The sequence below is a fragment of the Wyeomyia smithii genome, chromosome 1 (genome assembly GCF_029784165.1).
Source record: "Wyeomyia smithii strain HCP4-BCI-WySm-NY-G18 chromosome 1, ASM2978416v1, whole genome shotgun sequence".
In the NCBI taxonomy this organism is placed as follows: Eukaryota; Metazoa; Arthropoda; class Insecta; order Diptera; family Culicidae; genus Wyeomyia; species Wyeomyia smithii.
The window spans coordinates 175244470-175268922 of record NC_073694.1 but is presented as its reverse complement, the minus strand read 5'-3'; the positions used below and the strand labels follow the sequence as shown (position 1 = coordinate 175268922).

The following is a 24453-nucleotide window of genomic DNA, read 5'->3' as shown; positions in this document are numbered from 1 at the left end:
TTTGTTCAATCAGTAGGAAAAAATAAAAAAAGGCACAGACATATTTGGGTCTCACATAAACTGGGAGGGGTTCGAGGGGTGGCACCCTTACTAAAACTTAGAGCAACTATTCCCCTTGAATAATATTCCGAGTTTACTCAAATCGGCCGCAGCATCGCTGAGAACGACCATTTTCTAAAAAAAAGTTCCGTCCCGGGTCTTTACGGGTTAAATGTGGTATCGTACCATTTGAATGTTCCCGGTATCGCTCGTGATTAAATTGTTCGAAATTAAGAGTCATGTCTTTTATTTCGCTATTTCTTGAGCATTTACATTACGTCAAATTTCATATTTTATACTTCTATTACAACATCATTATTTTAGAACCCAAAAAGTGAATGCACATTTATTGGATTGAAGCGTTCATGTAAATCTATTTTTACAAATAATTAGTTTGAATGAGAAAGGCTGGGTCTGACCGCTAGGTGGATTAATTCAGGTTTTATATGGGAAAATCCACTTTTTTAAAACTTATTTTCTAGAGATGTCTAGTTAGCTTCTGAAAATATATCGATATATGATATTTATAGGAAATTTTCCTGGGAAAAACTCTTTTAAAGATCGTAAGGCGCTACGGTGCTTGTAGAAAAAGTTATTCATCCCAAACTGAAACCGTGTCCCAGTCTAATATCTACTTCCACCTAATTATTAGTTTTCCAATTTCTACTCTATGCCTGCATAAGTAGTCAAGCATGGAAATTTTCACTCACTAGCAATATTCCATGCAAATGTGTTCAATCATTTCCACTCGCGTACAAGTTTTCCATAGAAACGAATGATAATGAACGATTAACTTTCTGCAGTAGAAACTTCTCTCAGGAAGTTCGGCTACATAGGGATGTGAAATGAAAATCTAAAACCGAAAAAAGTGAAAAATATGTCCAATTTCAAATGCTAATAAATCGGTTAGTATTCGATGGATTTCCTTCGTTCTTGCAGCAATAGATTGGAAAATTTTCTAAGATTCTTTCCAAAATAAGATTATTGTTATTTTATTATTCACACTATTGTACTATTGAAAATAGTCAAGGCTTGTCAAAACGAAAAATTCGACCTCTGATTGGTAGTTATATGCTTGCTTCCCAAGCACAGTCGACAGGATCATATACCTTGCAATTGAAAACATGCTATTTGGCCTATATAAGAGCCTGTTTCAGCCGGAGCCGCTCATAATAGTTCTAGACAGCGACAACAGCAGTCGTCCTTCCTTAGCAGCAGCACTAGCCCTGTGGTTGGTCACCACGTCTCAGGAGCAGCGCGGTTTTTCTCAGCGTGTGTCGCCAGAAAGCTATTATTCCCCCCGTGTTGGGGCAGCATGATGATTGCCATCAGGAAATCCAATTTTGGAAATCAAAATCCCTTTTTCAAGGCAAATAAACAAGTCATTGAAAGTTAATAATTTTTGTCAACGCTAGCAAGCATTCTGTGTTGCATCCTAGCAATTTAAATCTGTCGCACCCGTCGAATTTACTGAATGTAAAATAGCTTCCACAGTGCATGTTGTCCGTGTATCTTAATTCCCCCAATGTTAGGGCAGCTCAAAAGTTGTAATCAGTAACCGATTTTGTACCGCCACATGCTTTTTTCAAGGCAAATAAACAAATAATTGAAGGTTAATAATTTTCTGGCATCAACACTAACAGACATTCTGTGCGGGATGCAATCAAATTCTGTTGTAGTTGTCTAATTTTTACTTTTACTTTATTTAGTAAACCCCCCACTGTAGGGGCAGCGCAAAGGCTGTGATCAGCATAACCAACTTTGAATAACAAACTGCCCTGTTAGACCGCATTCACAAAGACAGTTAGTTCGACTATGCAGAGCTAATATAAAGTCGATTCAATCAATCAGCATGAACAGAATTTCGTCGTCTCCCAGCTGCCATGTTGCAACATGATGCAACACGCAGCAGCGAGCAAACGAAATCGCTTGATGTTACAAACCGCAATAAGATACGGGTTAAAACCGTTGCGTGTGTGAGAGCACCATCGGTGTTTATTCGCTGGATTTAAAAATCAAAAGCGAATTGTGAAACAATTCGTCTAAAGAACATAAGGAAATGGTAAACCTGAACTGAAAGGCGTGGTCTATTACGTAGCACCCTTCGGCTATAAAAGAGTGTTTCTTTTACATTCATTAGACGGAAGGTGAAATCCAATCCAATTTCAAAATGCCTTTTTCAAGGCAAATAAACAAGTGTTTGGAAGTTAATAATTTTTGTCAACGCAAGCAAGCATTCTGTGTTGCATCCTAGCAATTTAAATCTGTCGCACACGTCTAATTTACTGAATGTGAAATAGCTTCCACAGTGCATGTTGTCCGTGTATCTTAATTCCCCCAATGTTAGGGCAGCTCAAAGGTTGTAATCAGCAACCGATTTTGAACCGCAAAATGCTTTTGAAGTAGAATGCTTCTCTCAGGAAGTTCGGCTACATAGGGATGTGAAACGAAAATCTAAAACTGAAAAAAGTGAGAAATATGTCCAATTTGAAATGCTAATAAATCGGTTAGTATTCGATGAATTTCCTTCGTTCTTGCAGCAATAGATTAGAAAATCTTCTAAGATTCCTACCAGATGCATGAAATTGCAATTTCATTATTCGAACTATTGTACTATTGAAAATCCTTAAGCCTTGTCAAAACACAAAATTCGACCTCTGATTGGTCGTTATACGATTGCTTTCCCAAGCACGGTCGGCAGAGTCATGGACCTAGTAAATTGGGAACGCATCATTTGGCCTATATTAGAGCTTTATCAGATACAGTAACTATTCGTTAACTGGGTGCTCTTTAACTGGGCTGCTTATTAACTGAGCGTTCGCTAACTGGGCTACAGCCCAGTTAAAAAGCAGATGAACGTCAAAAATCTGCGTTTGGCATATTGCTGTCAAAGCGAATGAGGGGTATATGAATGGAAGATTGAGTCAAAAAAGAAAAGAATAGAAAATGGTTTTGAATCTGTTTAATTTAAATTATTCAAAATTTATTTTTAACGGAGAATTCATAACATGGGTTCTTGTTTTAAACATGAAGGATTATTACAAATTTTGTTTTTGCCATTCGTCTTCGACTATTTTTGCTCGCAATGATTTGAGCCGCACAATTTCTGCAGCATCGTGTTGCATAAAAGAAATAAAAAAATCGACAGATTTAATGGCATGGTTAAAATCTGAATACAGATGATTCTGTCCCAAGGTTGATGACATGTCCATTTGTGTGTCATTTGAATCATCTGCTATGTTTCTAATTGGTGAAATGTTACCGCCGCTTTCGCCCAACACGGAATCTAATATTTCGTCGTCCGTGAATACCACGCTAGTGAGCCAAGCTGGGTTTCGGTTCTCATCGTACACGCGATCCGTCAACCATAAATTCACCTCTTCGTCAGAAGTCACGGTGCCTGCTAAAGCATCCACAGCCGCGACAAGAGCCCTCATGTCTTTTTCACTGTCAGTTTCATCAGTGTTAGCAGAAATCCACTCGCAATCAGGAAACTGGGGAATCAGTTTCTTTCATGAATTTTCAATGGTAGAAGAACCTATTTCATTCCAGGCGGTTGCTAACCAGTCGATGCTGTGCAGTAAGGAAACTTTTTTGAGTCGGTCTTCGAACTTCAGGTCCTCATCTTCCAAAACTAACCTCAGCATCAGTTTTCTCTTGTAGCGCATTTTATCTGCGTTGATTACTGATTGATCCATCGGTTGACACTCAGAAGTGACGTTTGGTGGGAGATAAATTACCTAAGGAAAAAATAGCATGCAGAAAAGTCGTAACATCAAACCAATTTACCTTAATCAATCCATCGTCCGACACTAAATCGTCTCCTCCATCGTAATGTGCTGTGCAGTTGTCCAACAAGAGTAATGCTTTGGGCTCTAAATTGGACTTGTTTGAAAACTCTCCCACAGCTGGCACAAACTCGTTGTAGAACCAAGACTTAAACAGGTCCCTCGTCATCCAAGCTTTCTTCGAGCTATAATATGATACAGGCAGTTTATCCTTATCCGGGAACGAGCGTGGTTTGGCGGCAGTTCCGATGAACATCAATTTTAATTTGTTTGAACCGTCAACGTTGCTGCATGGCATAAAGGTGTAGCGCATCTTGTTCAATTTTCTTCCGGCAGGTTGATGCTCGTTAGAAAGCACTACACTTCGTGATGCTAGAAGCTTTACGAAAATGGCTGACTCGTCAGCATTGTAGACCTGAGATTTTTTCAATCCCATTTCGATTAGCTTGGTTTTAAAAATGTCCTTGAATCTTAGGTATGCTGCTGTATCGGCTGATGCTTTCTCACCTGTTACTCGCTTGACACGCAACCCATATCGAGCTTTGAAACGCCGCATCCAACCATCTGAAAATGTTAAGCTTTGGTCCACGTAATGTCCACGTTTTTGAAGTTCTCCCAGCAATAGTTCTCCTTTTAGTCGCAATGCTTCCGGCGCAACGAGAATGTTGGCTTCTCGCTGCTGGAGAATCCACAGGTAGAGCGATTTCTCCATCACCGGCAAGCGTTGTTCTTTGAGCGTTCTTCTATTTTCTACTCCGTGTTCTCGATAGCTGTCTAATTTTGTTCGGAGCTCCTCCTTGTGTTGTATAAACCGAGATACGGAAGATGATCCCACGCCATACTTCCGGGCTAGCGATTCGTACGTTCCGCCTCCTCCTTCGAAGTCTTCAATAATTCTAACTTTTTCATGCAATGTGAGTGTCTTCTGTTTTCGTTTCGAATTTGATCTTGATGCGATATCAATTTCGTTTCCGCTGGAGTTGTACTGTCTCCGTCCAATTTTTACGAAAGAATGAGTTACACAGGATATTTGCATGTCTATTTATATGTTTCCAGGGAGTGTCATAGCAACTAAATGTTTTGTGAAAAAAACATGTTTCCGGGCAACGGTTAATTCAAAAGAAGTGCATATATGTACAGCTAAATATCAGAATTTGCGGTGTACATATTTATGTTGGCCTTATTTACAATTTTCGCTTGGAGAGTTTTACCTAGCGAAATTATGAATGAAACAGTCTATATTTAAAACATTCATTTATTTATTTATTTTACTTGTTGCAAAATGAACCGATATCCCTCATTCTCAAAATCATATTATGTACCAGGGTTGAAAACTACATGTACACATTTTGGTTCAAACCACCATTGCATCGAAATCCCCCTTGGTCTTTGACGACATTTGAAATGTCAGCCCAGTTAGCGAGCTACATTCGTTAACTGGGCTATGCTCTCAGCCCAATTAGCGAACGAACAGTGTAATAAACAGACATTTCATCGGATATTAAATTGAACAGCAGAAATTCGAAGAACAAAAATTATTGTACTTGAGAGTGATGGCCGTAGATCGGATTTACTACTAAATGGAAATACGTCTTAACTTGACGATGGACAAACTTAGAATGAACGTTTATTAAAATTTATTCTATGACATTAAAATGATTATTCGTCGCTTGCTAGGTTTACACCTCCAACACTCCTCCTCGACGGGAAAATCCGGGCTCCATCACGAAACAGTGTTTGCTTGTTACGTTGTAGCGGCTTCGTCATCATGTCAGCTAGCATTTCATTCGTGGAAAGGTACTGTGGACGAATGACTCCTTGCTGCTTCAGTTGATGTGCATAGTGATATTTGGTACCAACATGCTTCGAGCGGCGTTCACTAGAGTTGCACTCAAGTTGCTTTATGGCACTCTGGTTATCTTCATTTACAATAACTGGTAATTGAGTGTAGATTCCCAAATCGTCGAATAGGCGTAATATCCAGCATAACTCTTTGCAGCTTTCCGTAATAGCGACATATTCAGCTTCGGAACTGCTCAGTGTTACGCAATCTTGCTTTCTGGAGCACCATCCAATCATTCCTCCTGCGTACCGGATCAAAAAGCCCGTGGTTGATTTCCGGTCCTTGGTATCGCCGGCCCAGTCAGCATCAACGAAAACTTCCAAGTGCGTGGAATCTATTCCCAGGACTAACTCGTGGTTGATGGTACCTTTAAGATACCGCAAAATACGTTTCGCCTCCACCCAGTCAGCTTGCGATGAGCAGCTGGTTTTCCTGCCCAGGATAGATACAGCTGCGGCGATATCTGGCCGGGTACACATGGCCACGTACAGCAATCCACCAATCAAGCTTGAATATTGTTGATTATTCGGCAGCGGAATCTCCTCCTTGGGATGCAAGTGGCCAGGATCTAATGGGATTGTAGACGGCTTTGCTTCTTCGAGACCGACTCTTGTCAGAAGCTTCTGGATGTACGTTCTCTGATTGAGTGCAACATACTCATTATAACGGGTAACTTGGATTCCGAGGAATAATTTGATGTCCCCGAGAGACGTTATCTTGAAGTTTGGTTCAGCTGTTCGATGATGCCCTCGTATTCCTGTTCTGACTCACATATTTTGACAAAATCATCAACGTACACAGCAATATAAACGGTTTTTCCATCGCTCCTCCTGACGTAGAGACAACAGTCGTTCTTCGACGGCTTGAAACCCATTTGCACGAGCGTCTTGTTCAGTTTGTGGTTCCAGATGCGAGCAGCTTGCTTCAACCCGTACAATCCTTTACGTAGACGACAAACCATATTATCTCCATCCACCGTGATCCCAGGAGGTAACCGCATGAACACTGGATCTTCTAAGTCCCCATTCAAATATGCTGTTCTTACATCTGCATGCTTGATGAGAAGTTTTCTTTGGTTGGCAACGAAGATTAGTGTGCGGAACGTTATTTGCTTCACAACAGGAGCAAAAACTTCATCATAATCTACTCCATATTTTTGTGTGAAACCTTGTGTAACTAACCGCGCTTTGTGTCGGATGACTTTTCCATTCTCGTCCGTTTTCTTCTTGATAATCCAGCGGCATCCGATGGTTTTCTTGCCCGCCGGTAATGTGGTTAGCTCCCACACGTTGTCATCTTTCATCGACTGTAATTCTTCCAGCATGGTTTTCCTTCACGATGCTTTCTCTGCACTCTCTACTGCTTCTTTATAGGTACGAGGCTCATCATTCTCGTGACGTGCTAGTCTACCATCTGGACAGTAGTATTGAGGTGGGATACCTTTCGTAATCCTGGTCGAATGCCGACGTACATCTACAGTTTGTTCTAGCTCCTTTTCAGCTTCTATATTTGATTCTTCTCCATTGGCATCCTCGTACAGACTATCGTCCAAAATATCACGGATTTCTGCATCTTGGTTTACTTTACCATCGAAATTCACGACATCTAGCTCCACTTTCTCAACTGCTGGTTCAATCTGCCCCAGTTCTTCCACTACCTCCGCATCACAATCGGTTTGTTTGAACAGCGCAAAAGGATAAAATGACATACTGTCATCTTCGCCAGAAGCTTCCACTTTGTCACTCATGATAGGTATGAAACGAGCATCCCGACTTATCGTCACCTTGTTGGTCTTCGTTTCGATGAACCGCCATGCCTTATGCTGTATCGAATAACCGACAAAAGTCAATTTTTCGGCTTTGGATTCCAGCTTCGATCGCTTGATCTCAGGAACAAACACGTATGTTGATAATCCGAAAACTTGCAGGTTCGAGACATCTGGCTTGACTCCATTCCATATTTCGTACGGTGTTTGATCAATCGGTTTCGTTGGTAGCATATTTTGAAGATAATTCGCCGTGTTGACTGCTTCATCCCAGTAACGGTTATGCATACCTACTTCTAAGAGTAGACATCTGGCCATCTCCACCAAAGAACGGTTCTTTCTTTCGGCCACACCGTTCTGCTGCGGTGTATATGCTGCTGTGAACTGTTGCTGAATGCCTTCACGTTTTAGGAACGCCATGAGTTTTTTTTTTCCTCATCTATTACGCCATGAGTTTGAAACTACGATATTCTCCTCCTTGATCGGATCGTAGAACTTTCGGCGGCCTGCCGAACTGCGTTTTCATTAACACCACAAATTCTTGGATTCGCTCGAATGTTTCTGACTTTTCACGCAAAAGGTACAACATTGTATACCGGCTATGGTCATCAATCAGCGTCAGAAAATACCGACGACCACCCGGAGTTACTGTCCTCATTGGTCCACACAGGTCACTGTGTACCAGATCCATAACAGCCGTTGTTTTCTTTTGGGATCGCTTTGGAAATGGCAACCTTGCCATCTTTCCCTTTATACAAGTCTCGCAAGGTAACATCATACCACACTGCTTGATCTTGATGCCAGTTGCTAATTGTCGCTTTTCCAGTTCCTGAACCGCCTTGATTTCACGATGACCTAGCTTCCGGTGCCAGTCATGTAAACAATTCTTCTTGTTGCAATGCTCGTTCACGGCGCCCACGCGTTCCACCATGTGTAAGTGATAGAGTCCATAGTATACTTAGTTAGTATACTTCACAAGATGCATCAAAAGGTAAAAATGCAGAGCTTGCTATGTTTTTCGCAACAAAGATCTGATATTGATCAACATGACTTAAATGAACTCACGTTAAAGTTGTTTTGTTTCATGATTTTTTTAAGTTTCTGCAAATTTCTGCTAGAAATTTTAACTGCCGTGTGTGCAGAACACATGGACAATTCAATTAGTGGTAGTCTTGCCGTGGGATGTGTTGGGAAACGGCAGAAAATCGAAAATTACTTGTCAAAAGTAAATTTTTTGGCACGAAAAATTGAAGGAAACCTAATTATCATCAAATAAAGCCTGCTGTAACACATAAAAAATAAAGGTCTGATGTTGTTTTAAAAGTTCAGTAAGAATATCAGAGGTATAGTGGTATAAAATATGAATTTTAACGGCAAAAACCTTTTTTTTTAAACATCATTGAACATAATCAGATAGCTCAGTAAGATTGAGAAATAGCTACCTAGTGTTTTCAGCAAAGTTTTTTGTTATGTTATTTTGGAAAACTTTGCCAAAGACGGCGATAAAAAATATTGATTTTTAGAGAAAATTTTTTTTTTATACCACTTGTAGGGGGATTAATCACGGATCTGTTGATGTCCAAAGAAGGATCTTTTTTTACTCTAAAACTTTCCCGAAGACAGTATTGCTCTAAAATGTAACGTTTATGAGAAAATGACTTTTGACCACCTTTTTTCATTTCTGGACCACAGTGCGTTGCTACGCCTCGCCACAGCTGCAATTCGTGCCCCTTTGGCAATTGTACAGCCGTTCTCGTTGAACTCAACCTTTGCGCCTCTCTGAACTAGTTTTCCCACAGATGGAAGCGTCCTGGGCCCATAACCTATTGTACTTGAGAGTGGTGGCCGTAGATCGGATTTACTACTACTATTTACTACTACTATATACTATTTTTCGTCGCTTGCTAGGTTTACACCTCCAACAAAAATGAATACTTGAAGAGTTAATATCCGGACTACTTCGTGATAAGGGCGAATCCTTGCTTGTTTTCCTATCTAGTTTCGCCCTAATCACGAAGTAGTCCGGATATTTTCTCGTTTTGCGCTATAATCCAAAGTTAATTATCTTCATCTACATGCATACTCTGACTATTATTACGTGTTACGTGCGTCGCTTAGTGTTTGGCTACGGTTATGCAGAACGCAAATAACGGCGCGATGCAATTCGGCAAGACGAAATGTGTTGAAATGTATAGCTCTACTTCGCCTTAAAAAGAGCTGTACATTTCACCACGGTAAGGCGAATCGCATCGCACTGTCATTCGCGTTATGCATAACCGTAGCCTTTGTTCCGTTCCCGTTTAATGACGTCGTATTAAATGTGCATATTACAATTCGGCAGCACTTCAACTTCTCATTTGCACAAAATTTAAAAATATTCAATGAACTTCATTCAAAATATCAAACAAAAAGAAATTACAATACTGCCAATGAACGGTCAACGTTTATTTACTAGAAAAAATGACTGACACGCAAGTAGCCGAGTTATCTTTTTTGTAAAAGTATTCTACTTCAACCTTGCGGTCGTGGCTTTGCATACAACCTTCCTGTGATTTTTATTTTAGTTTTCACATTAAAACTGTTTTAGACTTTTAGGGCTTTTTGAGAGAATCAATTTACAGTGCTGACATCATGAACATCTAAATTCTACTCAAGGTTATTAACGTTTTTCATTAAAAATATGCCTTTTTCATTTGTTAGTCGTTCTTTTCAGAGTAAACATAAAATATATCTCTTTGTCGTAATTTAAAGGGAACATTTGACTCTGTACCTATATGGAGAAATTAAGAAAAAAATATTATTTTCTATATGTGAGTAGATTTAATTTGAAAACATGATTTACTTTTTTAGTATAATCTCTCAAAACTAGGAAAAAAATCCTCTAATTTGATCCAAAAAGATAAAAAATCGATGAACTGGTTGAAAAGATATAAATTTTCGAAAATAAAATACATCGAATTAAGCCGTTTTTAGGGTCATCCTATTTCGGAACTGGTCACTCTAAGTGCTTCAATTGTGCTCAGCATTGCAGCGATGGATCTCTATCGAAAATAATCAAATTCGTATTTTTTCCGTTGAGCCGTCAGAGCGACCAGCTTCGAAATAGGGTGACCCTAAAAAACGACTTCATTCGATGTATTTTATATTCAAAAATTCATAATTCATAACATAACAGTTGATCGATTTTTGATCTTATTCTATTAAATTAAAGGTAATGTTTTAAGAGAAACCACTAAAAAACTAAATCTGTGTGCTTTTACATGCTCAAAAGAGGGAATTGTTTTTATGTTTTCAAATTGAATTTACTCAAATATAAATAATAACATATTTTTAGAATTTTTTTCACATATATAGTCAAATGTGCCCTTAAAATTGGAACCAAGAAAAATTTTCAATTAAAAACTTTAGGTAGAGATATTCACGATGTCAGCATTGTAAATTGTTTTTTCTAAAAAATCCCTAAAAGTCATTTACAGATAGTTTTAATGTGAAAATTTAAATAAAAAAGTTAGAGCGAAAAATGTGTTTTTAAAATCTAAATCGATTATTTTCAAAAATATAGAAATGAGCGGGGGCCTAGTGTGGTTGGTAACGTGTTCGCCAACTACGCTCGACGCCTGGGTTCGAATCACACCGCCGACATAGGTGTCGATGGTTGTGAGGTGGCGTGATCCACTCACAACCAACCCAACTGGTCTAGATTCTGAGGCGAAAAATCTCTGGGATCACGCCTTCCATCGCATGAGGAAATAGAGCCGTTGGCGCCGGTCCATTAATCACCGAGTCGTGAGTTAGGGTCCTGGGTGGAGTCGCCTCCCCGGGCGTCGGTGATTGGCACAACAACAGTGGCGGAACTAGACCGACGGTAAATAAGCGAGAATAAAAAAAAAAACAAAAGATATAGAAAAACTTTTTTGGGTCACCCTAATCTTTGATATTTTTCCAATAGGCGCTTTATCATATGTAAAAACTTTTTAGAGCAATATTTTTCTCTAAAATATTGCTATTGAGCTCTGTTTGAAAAAGGAATCATATTTCTTTTTCAAAAACCCACACTAAAGTGACTTTAACGCAGTTTTATGCAAATTTCCAAAACTAAACGCTTTTTATGCAGATTTCCTAGAAAACTTGATTTTCACGCGTTGTTCGTTTTTCTAATCAAATCTCCGAATATTTGTCGATTCGCAAGTGCAATGAAAACTATTTTTTAGTCGTTTTCAACACTTAATAGCAGATATCATTAAAAACTTTTAACATATGAAGTTTTGCTACGAACTTTCAGAAGTTTAGGCGTTTTTTCACGTGCCGCGTAAAAAGCCACTTTAGTGTATTGTTCAAAACTTTAACTACTCGCTGGTGACACGTACGGTTGTGTATGATCTTGATAACAATCTTGCATTACTATACTTTGTAATGGGTTTCAAAGAGTAAAAAGGAGTTAAAATTGTAAATCCTAGGATTCATAGCCAAAACAATTTGTTATATCATCCGTAGTTCTACGAGCGTTTTTGATGCAACAAAAATCTCCTACTTTCACAACTGTTCAACCCCCTGGCAACCGAAGGTCCATAAATTCAGATAAAAAGGAAATTATTTGCATTTTTTACGTTTTTTTTTCTGATTGAGTATATTGATATGAAGTAAGGAGGAAACATTCGTGTCCAGTTTCTCGTTGCAATTTAATGTTAAAGTTAATCTTCCTTTATCAATAAATTCTTTTATGTGTGTATTTTGATTGGCCTAATATGTAGATTTAGCAAGTGATTTTACTGTACAATATTGGTCGAATCAATTACTTTTTACCTTGTTTTTTCGACGCAAAGTAACATAAGTGTCAGAACAAAAATCGGCATGGGTTTTCGTTCAAAAAAACGCTGACGTTTTTAATTCTTAAGCTCAATAGTATCTTCATAGTAATTATAATTTTTCAATTTTGGAACTTTACGTTCTATTTGTTTGACACAGACTTAACAGATTATTTCCCTGATAATCTCTTTCTGTCGCGATTCGATCCAAGAAATATTGTTGATTGCGACAAATTTTCTCGCGAAAAATTCTTGTAGAAGTGCGCGGTTACGTCCAACCGCGGTAATATCTTCTACCAAAAGTGCGGAAATTGAATTTGCGCACTTTTTGTAGAAGACACCAACATGATTGGTTATACCCGAGCACTTCTACGGCGTTTTTCATGCACCTTGCGAGATAAATTCTCCCGCAATCAACAATATTGAACCGGTTCCACAACTATGTATGATACGCATGACATGCCTACATCACGGCGTATATTTGATGCAATACTTAACCGGCTTATGCTGAGCCGGACGCGTGCTCTCGGAGAAAAATAACATTACAGATTTCAATGTCAAGGCACCATCTCTCAAAAACTACCATCAATACTCTCGCACTATTCACCGCTACGAGAAGGCCAAAACATACCACAGACACTACGACAACACGTGGCACTAGTAAGACCGACAATACTAAAACCTGCCGGCAAATAAAACTATTAGCCGGCAGTGTTTGAGCTTTAGAGTCTTTCCCCCTTTGCTTTTAATTGTTCATGTTGTTGAGTTGCGGTATTGTAATACTCCAATTTTGACTTCAGGTTCCCAATTATTATCTGGTTGCGCTGTGACAGCATTCCTGCGAGTTAGCGATCGCGTAGCTCAACATAACAATCCGTTGTGTTGGTGAATGCGCCATACTTTCAGAAGGGAGAATCAACAAGTGGCAATAACCGGTGTCAGTTGAACAACACAAACAGAGAGAATAATCCGGAGAGGAGAAGAAAGAGAGCAAAACCTAAAGCGATAGCCATGTACGGAAGATCGAGCATAAATTCCATCGATGGTAGATCATCGTCCACCGATGACAGTGGAGACCGGGTCGGAAGGGGGACCGACAGGGATGGTATCCATGGCTGCAGCGGCAGAGCCCACAGCCTCATCAGCAGTATTGGTGCAGGCGACCGCTCGTCAGTTGAAACCGGACCGCGCTCAAGTCGAGACGTTTGTCGAAGTACTTCTAGTAATTGTTCCTCGATTGACAGCCGCGTTTATAGTCCTTGCAGTGGCAGTAGTACCGGCTGCCAAAGTCCTGAATACGACCAAAACATACTCAAAGCTCGTGCCAGTGTTCTCAACCAGTTGAGCAGTGTTTTCGGGCAAAAACTGAATCGACGGTTTTCTGGTGGACAGGTTAGCGGAAAGACCTTCCAAACTCCTAACTAATCAAAGTTTGTCGCGGTTTGAACGCGTAACACCCCGTGTTCGGTTGAAGTTTTTGAGAGAATAACATTCGTCCATCGTCAATCACACAGGGTCGAAAGAGGTAGAGATAAACCGAAAAAAAAACCCAACCCAAACGTGTTCCACTTCAGGGGGGCTTGAGCCCCAGTGCAATTAGTGCGTTTTACCCTACTGCTGCTGCTGCTGCTGCCGCTGCTATTTTCACTGATCGAAAAAGCTTTGCTACTGCAAATGGCCCTTTTTGGCCCCATCCACCGGAGTGATGACTGAGCGTTGTGTACATATTTCACTGCTGCTTTGTGTGCGATTATCTTTTTCTGCGAGCTGTGTTGATACCTTTGTTAACACAATTTCGGTTTTCGTTTGATTACTAACACCAGTGGTGAATTGAATGACGGGATTAATCCTACCGTGACCTTGATAGGAAGGGTACTATCAATTATTCACCGGATCAGCAGCTTATTGCGTTGCCAAAAACAGCTAATGTATATACTTCTAACATTAAAATCATCTCTCTAATTTATTTAAAAACCTTGTTTTTACAATCCTCTTTTTATAAGTTTTATTTCATTATTCTTAGAAACGGCACTGCCCAAAAAAGCAAGAATATTTCAATTTCAACCTCAGTAACAACAAAAAAGGCAAAAACAGATAGTAAACACCAACAGTCCCAAAATACGAATCAAATCAATCCCCGCGATAAGCACTGGCCACTAATCAGGTGATCGCTTTTTGTCCGATTGCCTACTGGGAAGTCAATTCCAGATATGGCATCAGCCATTAAGATATAATATCAGCAGTCAATCGAAACCGTAGCAAAGTTGGTAGAAAAATTCGAATGATGATAAAAACGCAGTGCAGCAGAGAGCAGAACAAACAAATTGTCTGAACAAAATTTTCCTGAAGCGCGCTAACGGTGTTCGTTTTATCGTGGAGAACGTGAATAAAGGTGACGCGGCCAGTGAATAAACAAATCTGTCAGTTTCGTCTTTATCTTCTCGAACGTGCTGCAGAAGTGCAATCCACAGGTGCTACCTAGGTGTGCGAGAAACCGATCCGTCATCTGAATCAGGCACTGCTTTATTCGCCGTCAGCAGAAAGCACAGTGAAGAACAAAAGAAAATTATAGCAAGTGTTAACCAGTTTTGTACATTCATGTTTATTACGGTTTTCTATTCCACTTTTTGATACTGAAGTGTATAGTGTTACAAATAGCATATATTATTTATGCTAGAAGGTATGTCGCAAAAATTTTTCCTATAGGTTGTTAGTCATTTCGAAAAAAAAATACTTCGCGAATGTAGAACCTCGCATGATCGAGGCATGAAGAAAACAGTTTTAAATTATACTCCTAACATTTTGTTTGTCCTCTTTTGTATGTTAGTATGTATATTAGTACTTCAAACATACAGTTCGTGTTGGAGTCTGAAACCATGTTATTTTTTACAAACAACTCCGAATTTTTCGATTGAAAAATTAACAATAAAAGCAACTTTTCACTCTCTTATGGAATTGTTTCAAAGCATTCGAATTCGATTGAATTGTCCACGTAGTATAACATTCTATTCGCCAAATTTCATCGAAATTGATTCGTCGGCCAACGATAGAGCGTAAAAATAATAAAAAAGTTGATGAAGGTAATGCTGTTTAATATTTTGGTAAAAATGCAGGTTGTCTTCCTTTAGTAATAGAAAATTTTGCAGGAATTTTATTAGAATGAATTGAGCAAAGTTCGATTTGGCTGCAAGATTCACATAGCTTTTTAAATCTAATGTGAAATGTGAAACGCTAGACACTATTTTTTATCAAAGTCCTAATAGTGAAAAACGGTCCTATTAAACTAGCATTGAGTCTTCAGCCGAGTTGTACAACGCTACGATGCCCATTTTGACAACAAATGTATTCCATTTGTCTCAATTCACCCATATTTGAGTGAGGCGAACGTATTTTACGGTTGGTTTTCATAAATTAACAATACTAACTTTTTGTGTTGAGAGATAGGGGAATGGTTTGTTTGATGAAGTTTTAGAACATGTAAAATTATGAAACTTTGCTGAATAAACAAAATTTCTATCGTCATTAAGTACAGATAAACAGAGTATTTTACATGAATGTTACTAAATTTAGTTTTTATACTTAACTTTTGGAAGCTGCATTTCACAAGGAAACATTGTTCTAAAAAGCATTGCGGTATTCAAAACGCACGTTTTTGTCGAAGATTACACGTCTCCAAGACTTTTCCTTACAAAGTTATAGCATATTTTACCTTATCGACAGTGCTCGGTATTTGTTTTCGGCTAAAGAATTCTTCTACTGGTTTATGCAACATTAAATTTTTGAAGTAGAATACTTCTCTAAGGAAGTTCGGCTACATAGGGATGTGAAATGAAAATCTAAACCGAAAAAAGTGAAAAATATGTCCAATTTCAAATGCTAATAAATCGGTTAGTATTCGATGGATTTCCTTCGTTCTTGTAGCAATAAATTGGAAAATCTTCTAAGATTCTTTCCAAAAGAAGATAATTGTAATTTCATTATTCACACTATTGTACTATTGAAAATAGTCAAGCCTTGTCAAAACGGAAAATTCGACCTCTGATTGGTCGTTATATGATTGCTTCCCAAGCACGGTCGACAGAATCATATACCTTGCAATTGAAAACATGCTATTTGGCCTGTATAAGTGCCTGTTTCAGCCGAAGCCGCTCATAATAGTTCTAGACAGCAACAACAGCAGTCGTCCTTCCTTAGCAGCAGTACTAGCCCTGTTGTTGGTTACCACGTCTCAGGAGCAGCGCGGTTCTCCTCAGCGTGTGTCGCCAGACTGCCATTATTCCCCCCGTGTTGAGGCAGCATGAAGATTGCCATTACGAAATCCAATTTTGAAAATCAAAATGCCTTTTTCAAGGCAAATAAACAAGTCATTGAAAGTTATTAATTTTTGACAACGCAAGCAAGCATTCTGTGTTGGATCCTAGCAATTTAAATCTGTCGCACCCGTCTAATTTACTGAATGTGAAATAGCTTCCACAGTGCATGTTGTCCGTGTATCTTAATTCCCCCAATGTTGGGGCAGCTCAAATGTTGCGATCAGCAACCGGTTTTGAACCGCAAAATGCCTTTTTCATAGCAAATAAACAGTTAATTGAAGGTTAATAATTTTCTGGCATCAACACAAGCAGGCATTCTGTGCGGGATGCAATCAAATTCTGTTGTAGTTGTCTAATTTTTACTTTATTTAGTAAATCCCCCACTGTAGGGGCAGCGCAAACACTGCGATCAGCATAACCGACTTTGAATAACAAACTGCCCTGTTAGAACGCATTCACAAAGACAGTTAGTTCGACTATGCAGAGCTAATATGAAGTCGATTCAATCAATCAGCATGAACAGAATTTCGTCGTCTCCTAGCTGCCAAGTTGCAACATGATGCAACACGCAACAGCGAGCAAACAAAATCAATTGATGTTACAAACCGCAATAGAATACGAATTAAAACCGTTGCGTGTGTGAGAGCACCATCGATGTTTTTTCACTGGATACAAAAATCAAATGCGAATTGTGGAATAATTCGTCTAAAGAACATTAGAAAATGGTAAAACTGAACTGAAAGGCGTGGCCTATTTCGTAGCACCCTTCGGCTATAAAAGAGTGTTTCTAGGAAAACCAGCTTCATTTATCAGTCGTATGGTGGGCAGTAGCAGCAGATATCAGCAGTAACAGAGGATAGCAGCGGGTTGCGCCTGTGGCTGCCTTCAAATTAAACAAATCACTTGCCCTGTGGTTGGTCACCACGTCTCAGGCCTCTGCCAGGTTGCAGCAACGCCAACGCGAGCGATCGGGCGAGATTTTTGCCGTACATCAGCCGGCACTTCCTCTAATGGAAAAGTTGGATCATTTTGTTCAGAAGAATATTACTGTCGGTAATATTACATAGATGCGATTGCATTATATCCGATATGAATAGAAATCAGAAGAATATTACTGTCGGTAATATTACATAGATGCGATTGCATTATATCCGATATGGAATTGAACAATTGTTTTTTTGAGGACAAATAAAACACTTAATTTGGAGAGTTAATAGCTTTGGGTACCAGTAGCGGTATGGTAACAGCCTCAGCGGTAGGTGCAGCCGGTATTTCCATGAGGCCGATGTTATAAGGAAGTAAATGGAAGCGGCACGGCGAAACAGTTCGGGTGTGCTTAGACGCGCGTCATTTTTCGTTGTTGATATCATTCCCCACATGAAACGACGCGCTTTCATACGATAGCGACGGTATTAGCGGTAGATGCATTTGCCAACACTTACTCCAGTGAAGCCGTGTATAATTTTCAATGTAAAAACACCATTCTATTTTGTTGGCCGTGCGCATTAGGCCAACATTTATTCACTAGGAAAAATGACTGACACGCAAGCAGCCGGGTTTTCTCTCTTGTAAAAGTATTTTACTTCAACCTTGCGGTCGTGGCTTTTCACACAACCCTCCTGTGATTTTTATGAAACAAATTAACAGATTTGTGTCATATTTCGGTGAAAAGTTGGAAAAATAATATCCAAGATACACTGTTTCCTAGGCTGCAAAAACGGGATCGAAATTATTTCTACCCAAAAAATTGATTTTAGAGCTACAGTGCAGTGTCTTCAGTAATTTTTTTCATTAATTACATTCGAATCCCTTTATATCGGCATCTCAAGGGTCCGTCGTTATAAAGAAATGTCCCAAGGAGAATATGACGAATTTTGTGATAAATCCACCTGAAAGTGAGAAATGCATTTTAGTTTTTTTTTTAAATTTTTGCATATATAAATCCGATGTGCTCGGCAAAGTTTTAACATATTCAACTTTCAACAGCTTCTTTACCTTCCAAGTTGGTCTCGATGGTACGAGGTACGATGCTGGCCTAACAAACCAGTCTCGGCTCGGGAGCGACTGTTAGTGTCAGTAGGATCGTATCGCTGGCTCCGCAATGGCCCTTACATCACATCAGATCTAACAGTTGGCTTCGAAGTTTGTGTTTAATATTAAACAGAAGGTCAAGTTCCGAAACAGAATGTAGCTCCAAGGCTTTGTTTTTCTTCTGCCTGTTTAATTCAATTTAATTAATATAAAATTTAATTACTTTAGTTATTAGGAATTTTTAATAAAATATTGCACTAATTTTCTAACTGATATCTACAAAAAACCGTAAACATCCACAGACAAAACCCATTCCTATATCAAAGTGGAAGCAAAACATCATTTACTCTAGAAGCAAGCATTTGTCTGTGATTTGGTGTTAAATTTATAGACATCTGTGCATTCCTTCAACTCATTGTGGACCGGACCAAGATTCCAATTTTTCTCCAACGTGATTTTTTAGTATTGTTCAAATCAAGTAAAAAACACTACAGTGGACCAAACGTGAAAAAATATGCTTGCAAAACATTGATAAATGGTACAAAAACAATTTCATGTAAATAGGCAAATGAAAGTATGATATTTTCGGCAAAGTTGTTTGTTCTAATATGTGCCACAACTTTGCGCACATAGTTAATTTTCATATGCAAAAATAAGAAAAGTAAACTTCGTTTCTTACTTTCAAATAGATTGATCACAAAATTGTAACTTCTATAAAGTGGAGAATAATTAATAAAGAAATTTTGTTGAAGACACTGCGGTCAATTTTTTTGAGTCCAAGTAGTTTCGATCAGGTTTTTGCAGCTTTGGAAAAAATGTGCAGTCTGTGCCGCCCAATGTCTAGCATCAGCCCGTTGATTGCAGGAAAACAACAATAGCTACGTAAGATGTACAAGTTTAATACCTATGATGCCAAAAACGAGAGACCGTTTAAGGCTGTTTTGTAAGGTCTTTCAAATGACCAAACTATTGATGTAATTATAGATTGTTTGACAGAATTACTTTTTTCCCCCCATTCAAGTAATTTTGATGAAACGTAAATCAAATGCAAATATTAATAATACTGGAATACACCAGGAAAATTACTTGGTACATTTTGATCGTACCAAAGTGAGTAATTTAAATTTTTTAGAAAAAGCACGTGTTTTATTCAATGTGCGAATAAAGCGGAAAAATTTCAAGAGACATGGAGGCATCCATAATCTCACGCAATGCCGGAATTGTCAAGCCTATGGCCATGGAACTCGCAACTGCCATATGACAACAAAATGCATGATTTGTGGTGACTCATCTCACACAAAGGGCATCTGTCCTGTGAAAGAGACCACTGATAATTTCAAATGTGTAAATTGTAGGGGTAAACACAAATTGAAAACAAATAATCCTGTGCAGGCACCACCAGGCATTTCATATGCTAGTGTCCTTTCAGGTGAAATTTCGAATTCAAACAGCAACAAGCCTTTCGTGTATGGTGCTGCAAAGTCAGCCAGTATTGATTTAGGTAGTCCGACTCCCGAGAAGATTGACTACCTACAACAATCCATGCTGCAGCTAATGTCCGTTTTGTTGAACTGTAACTCGATGTACGAGGCTGTTCAAGTATATAGATATGGAATTTACAACTAATATTGTTATGAAGTTGAAATTCAGCAATAAATTTAAATAATGCTGTAAGTTTTCTAAATTGGAATGCTGATGAATTTTTTTATTTTTTAACAATCCATGGTGTGCATATTGCAGTTGTGACTGAAACGCTTCTAAAGCCTAACATTAAACTAAAAAGAAACCTCAACTATATAGTTCAGAGTTATATATAGTTCGATAGAATTGATGTAGCCGAAGGTGGAGTTGCAGTAGTTATCCACCGTCAAAAAAAAAATAGTGTTATGCCCCATCTTGAAATGAAGGTTATTGAAAGTTTGGGAATTGAAATCGAAACAGATATTGGTATGTTATTTATAGCCGCAGTGTATTTACCTTTTCAATGCACTGGTGAGCAGAAAAATCATTTCAAGGGAGATTTACAAAAACTCACGAGAAATAAATCTAAGTTTTTTCGCATCGGTGATTTTAATGCAAAACATCGATCGTGGAATAATGCACGAAGCAATTCCAACGGAAAAATATTGCTTAACGATTGCTTGGCTGGATTTTATTCAGTTTTATTTCCAAATGCTCCTACATGTTTTTCTTCTGTTAGGAATCCATCCACAATTGATTTGGTATTAACAAATCAAAGTCATTCATGCAGTGAATTGTTAACTCATGCTGATTTTGATTCTGATCATCTTCCTATAACTTTTTCCATATCCCGTGAAACAATTTTAAATTCCACTAGGTCTGTGTTTAATTATCACAAGGCCAATTGGGATCGATATCGTACCACGATCGAAGAAAGCTTGAATTGTGATATTATTTTACAAAACAGTGCTGACATTGACGGAACATTGGATGATTTGTGTAGTTTAATACTCAATGCCCGAAACTTATCAGTTCCTAAGGCTAGAGTGAAATTTAATACACCAATCATTGACAAAGAGCTTCAACTTCTTATACGTTTGAAAAACATACGGAGACGTCAATATCAAAGAACTCGTGATCCTGCTTTGAAAGTTATTTTTGAAGATTTACAAACGAAAATCAAACATAGATTCACTTTCTTGCGAAATGAAAATTTCATGAGAGAAGTTGAACAACTAAAACCATTTTCCAAACCTTTCTAAAAGCTTTCGTAGGTTCTTAAGAAACCTTCGAAGCCCATTCCAATATGCACGGTGCTCCCACAGACCGTTATTATAAAAAAGTAGGAGGGTGGTATTCAAGACACGACCGCATGACGTTGGTCTACGGTATTCTTATATTCCATTAAAACAAATAATAGAAACAATTGCAACTCTAGTATTTGCTGCAATTTTATCTAGCAGTACATTTCTGGATGCTGAGACGTTAAAACGTTATAAATAATAATATATACTAAAAGAATGGATATCTTTTATTTAATCGCTGTCATTTCATACATATTCGATTCAACCCTTTGTTTGCTGCACTACCAAGACAATCATTTAATTGAGCGAATTGGTAAAATTTTTAAATTTTTTTTACGAAACTATCTTTAATTGGAGCCCAGAACGATTCAACCGAAAATTTTAAATTTGAAAATTGTTCGACATTTAATCGATAAAACTCATGCTAGGTTAGTTCCAGCCCAGCACATAACTTCATGTATTTAAAAAAAACGTTTGGTTCAATAACTCAATATAGCAAGAGCTCAATCACACGTTTTTCGGTAGTTGTTATCAAGGTCTGGGCGAGTGACAGGAAAATATCTTAACTTCTTCAGTTGTGATTTAGAGCATTTCTAATTGTTTTGTTATTTTTCACGAAAGCGACAAGTTCGTTTCTTTCTCTGTGTGCGAGAAACAAAATCAAAACCGCGCACCGAGAAACAAAAACGAAAATTTAATGAATGCTCATTGAGAAAACTTGCAACTCTTTTTTCCAATAACTTATGATACTCAAAAGAACCCGTTTTGATCTAAATCAAATTTCTAGTAAATAAGTGTTGATCATTCATAGGTAGTATTTTTTCCTCGATGAATAAAGACTGGCTGAAGTAGTTAAAATCGCTGCTGTAAAATCAAATTCACAACTGTGTTCGTTAAGACGTTTTAATATTTTCAATGACAATAATAATCTTCGATAAACACCCGCTATAGTTATTCACACACATGCTATAACTATCTAAACACGCGTTAAAACTATTCATACACACGCTGTAGCTATAGCTATCCATACACACGCTATTCCTTTCCATACATCCGATACAACTATCTATACACACGCATAAGCTATCCAACCATGTGCTATTACTATCCATACATACGCTATAACTAATCATTACACACGCAGCAGCTATCCACACACAAGCTATAACTATCCGTACACACGCTGAAGATATACACGCAATAGCCATAATATGCTACACATGCTAGTGTCTTACACACGCTATAGCTAGCCATACACACGCAACAGCGCCATCCCTATCATCGCAAATGTCATAGCAATACAGATGCACATACGCTATATGTGCACACTGCACACACACCCAACGTTTTCACCCAACGATATCTGAATTGGATTACCGCTGGTGGGGTCCAACTCAGATCGAAGGAGCACCGAACTGAATGAAGAAATGCAGCTTCCCACTACCTCCGCCGCTGCTGCCTGATACCACCGCTCTGGTTCTGCTGCAGCTCAGTTTGGCCGCTGGAATCAGCCACCGCTGCTGATTATACAAGACCGGCCTGGTGGCCTTTCACTTGTTAACTGATGACAGCTATGAGACGACACAGGCTATTATATAGCCCAAAGCAAAAATCCATCCGCGAGCAAACAAGAAGCGAGCTTGTGATTGGTTGAATGTGCACGACTTTTAACACAACTTTTAACTAGTTTAGTATCGAAAACATATTTAAATTATTATATGACAATCTTGCGCAATATTTCCCCTATCAATCAAGCCATTGGTGTTTAGAATCTGTTCAGTGGTAATGATAAAAGAAGCATTTTAAAACGGTGTTGAAACACCTGTTGCAGCTACCGAAAGCGAGCTCGTTATTGGTTGAAAGCTGTGAGACTGTTTACAAAGTCAGATCGGTTGTATCCGTTAGTGTCGACTGTGCTTGTGAAGAGAGGTGGTGATTGGTTGCTCGGTATGTTTTAGACAATCGATGTGATTTATCAATTTTTCAATAGTGTATCTCGAACAATAGGTTATTTTTGTTACATAAATTCAACCGTAAAAGAATTTCTGATCGGTTGATGCCAAAACCTCGAAATTCTGAAAAGAAATGACTGATATATAAGCGCTCAAAACCTGACCACTTTTCCCTGGTTTTCCCCGGTTGAATTACTAGATTTTCAAATTCAGGTGCCTAACTTCGATATAGACGTTAGTCCAACGTCAAAAATGCACCAAAGAATCTAAGTGCACCATTTGATTCGTTATGACGTCAAGAATCTCTGGTCAAAATTTCAAAATCACCATACGGTACATTTTTGAGTAATGCCCTTTTGAGGGTCGTGAAGTACAAAAAAGTAATATAAAAACGACAAAATACTTATTGTAAAGCACGTTTTTCAACCACCATTTTATGAAATAACTTCCAAAATAGTTTCTACACATTCCAAGGGTTATATTTCCTGACATTAGCAATTGGTAAAAAGTTTTATTTGAAAATCCCACAGTGCACAGTGGTCAAAACTCGAAAAATCGTGATCGTTCAAGATGTGACTGTAAAAAATTGATTTTATGTACTCAATGTCTTCAGCAACATTGTTTCATAGAACAAGGCATTACTTTTGGTGTTTTTAGTTTTTCGATCAATCCACCTAACAGTTAGATAACAAAAATATTTTTTCTAATTTTCAATATACCAGATAGCTTCCTTCAGCAATGTTGAGGAAAATTTTGAAAGATAAATAATTGCTGAATACTGCGATGTCCTATCTGTACGTTGGACATGACAAAATAGAGTTTTTTGTAGAACACCCCTCTTTAAAATCAGTTTTTTGTCTATAACTTTTTCTATAATTGTCAAAACAATAAATTTTTTTAAGTCTTGAGAGAATCTTAATTGAATGAATAAAATCTTAGAACATTTTGCATTGTTTTGACCATTACAGACAAAATTATAGACAAAAAGCTGATTTTAAGGAGGGGTGTTTCACAAAAAACTCTATTTTGTCGTGTCCAACGTACAGATAGGACATCGCAGTATTCAGAAATTGTTTTTCTTTTAAAATTTTCCACAACTTTGCTGAAAGAAGCAATCTGGTATATTGAAAATTAGAAAAACTAATTTTTTTA

The 24453-nt window shown here is 38.2% G+C and overlaps 1 protein-coding gene across 13 annotated transcripts in view; it reads left to right on the top strand.

Annotated features, from left to right (window-relative positions):
* Positions 1-24453, top strand: part of LOC129721347 (filamin-A) — a 211782-nt gene that overhangs the window by 24983 nt on the left and 162346 nt on the right. For 7 of the 13 annotated variants that reach the window (XM_055673815.1, XM_055673840.1, XM_055673806.1 and 4 more), the window contains one exon: positions 13041-13632. The exons of 1 other annotated variant lie outside the window; for it this stretch is intronic. In XM_055673815.1, coding sequence (XP_055529790.1) covers positions 13252-13632 — 381 coding nt within the window. In that variant the 5' untranslated portion in view covers positions 13041-13251. Of the gene's footprint in view, positions 1-13040; positions 13766-14589; positions 14921-24453 lie in introns of those variants that run through there. 5 more of the 13 variants (XM_055673897.1, XM_055673879.1, XM_055673870.1 and 2 more) reach the window with 5 other exon arrangements.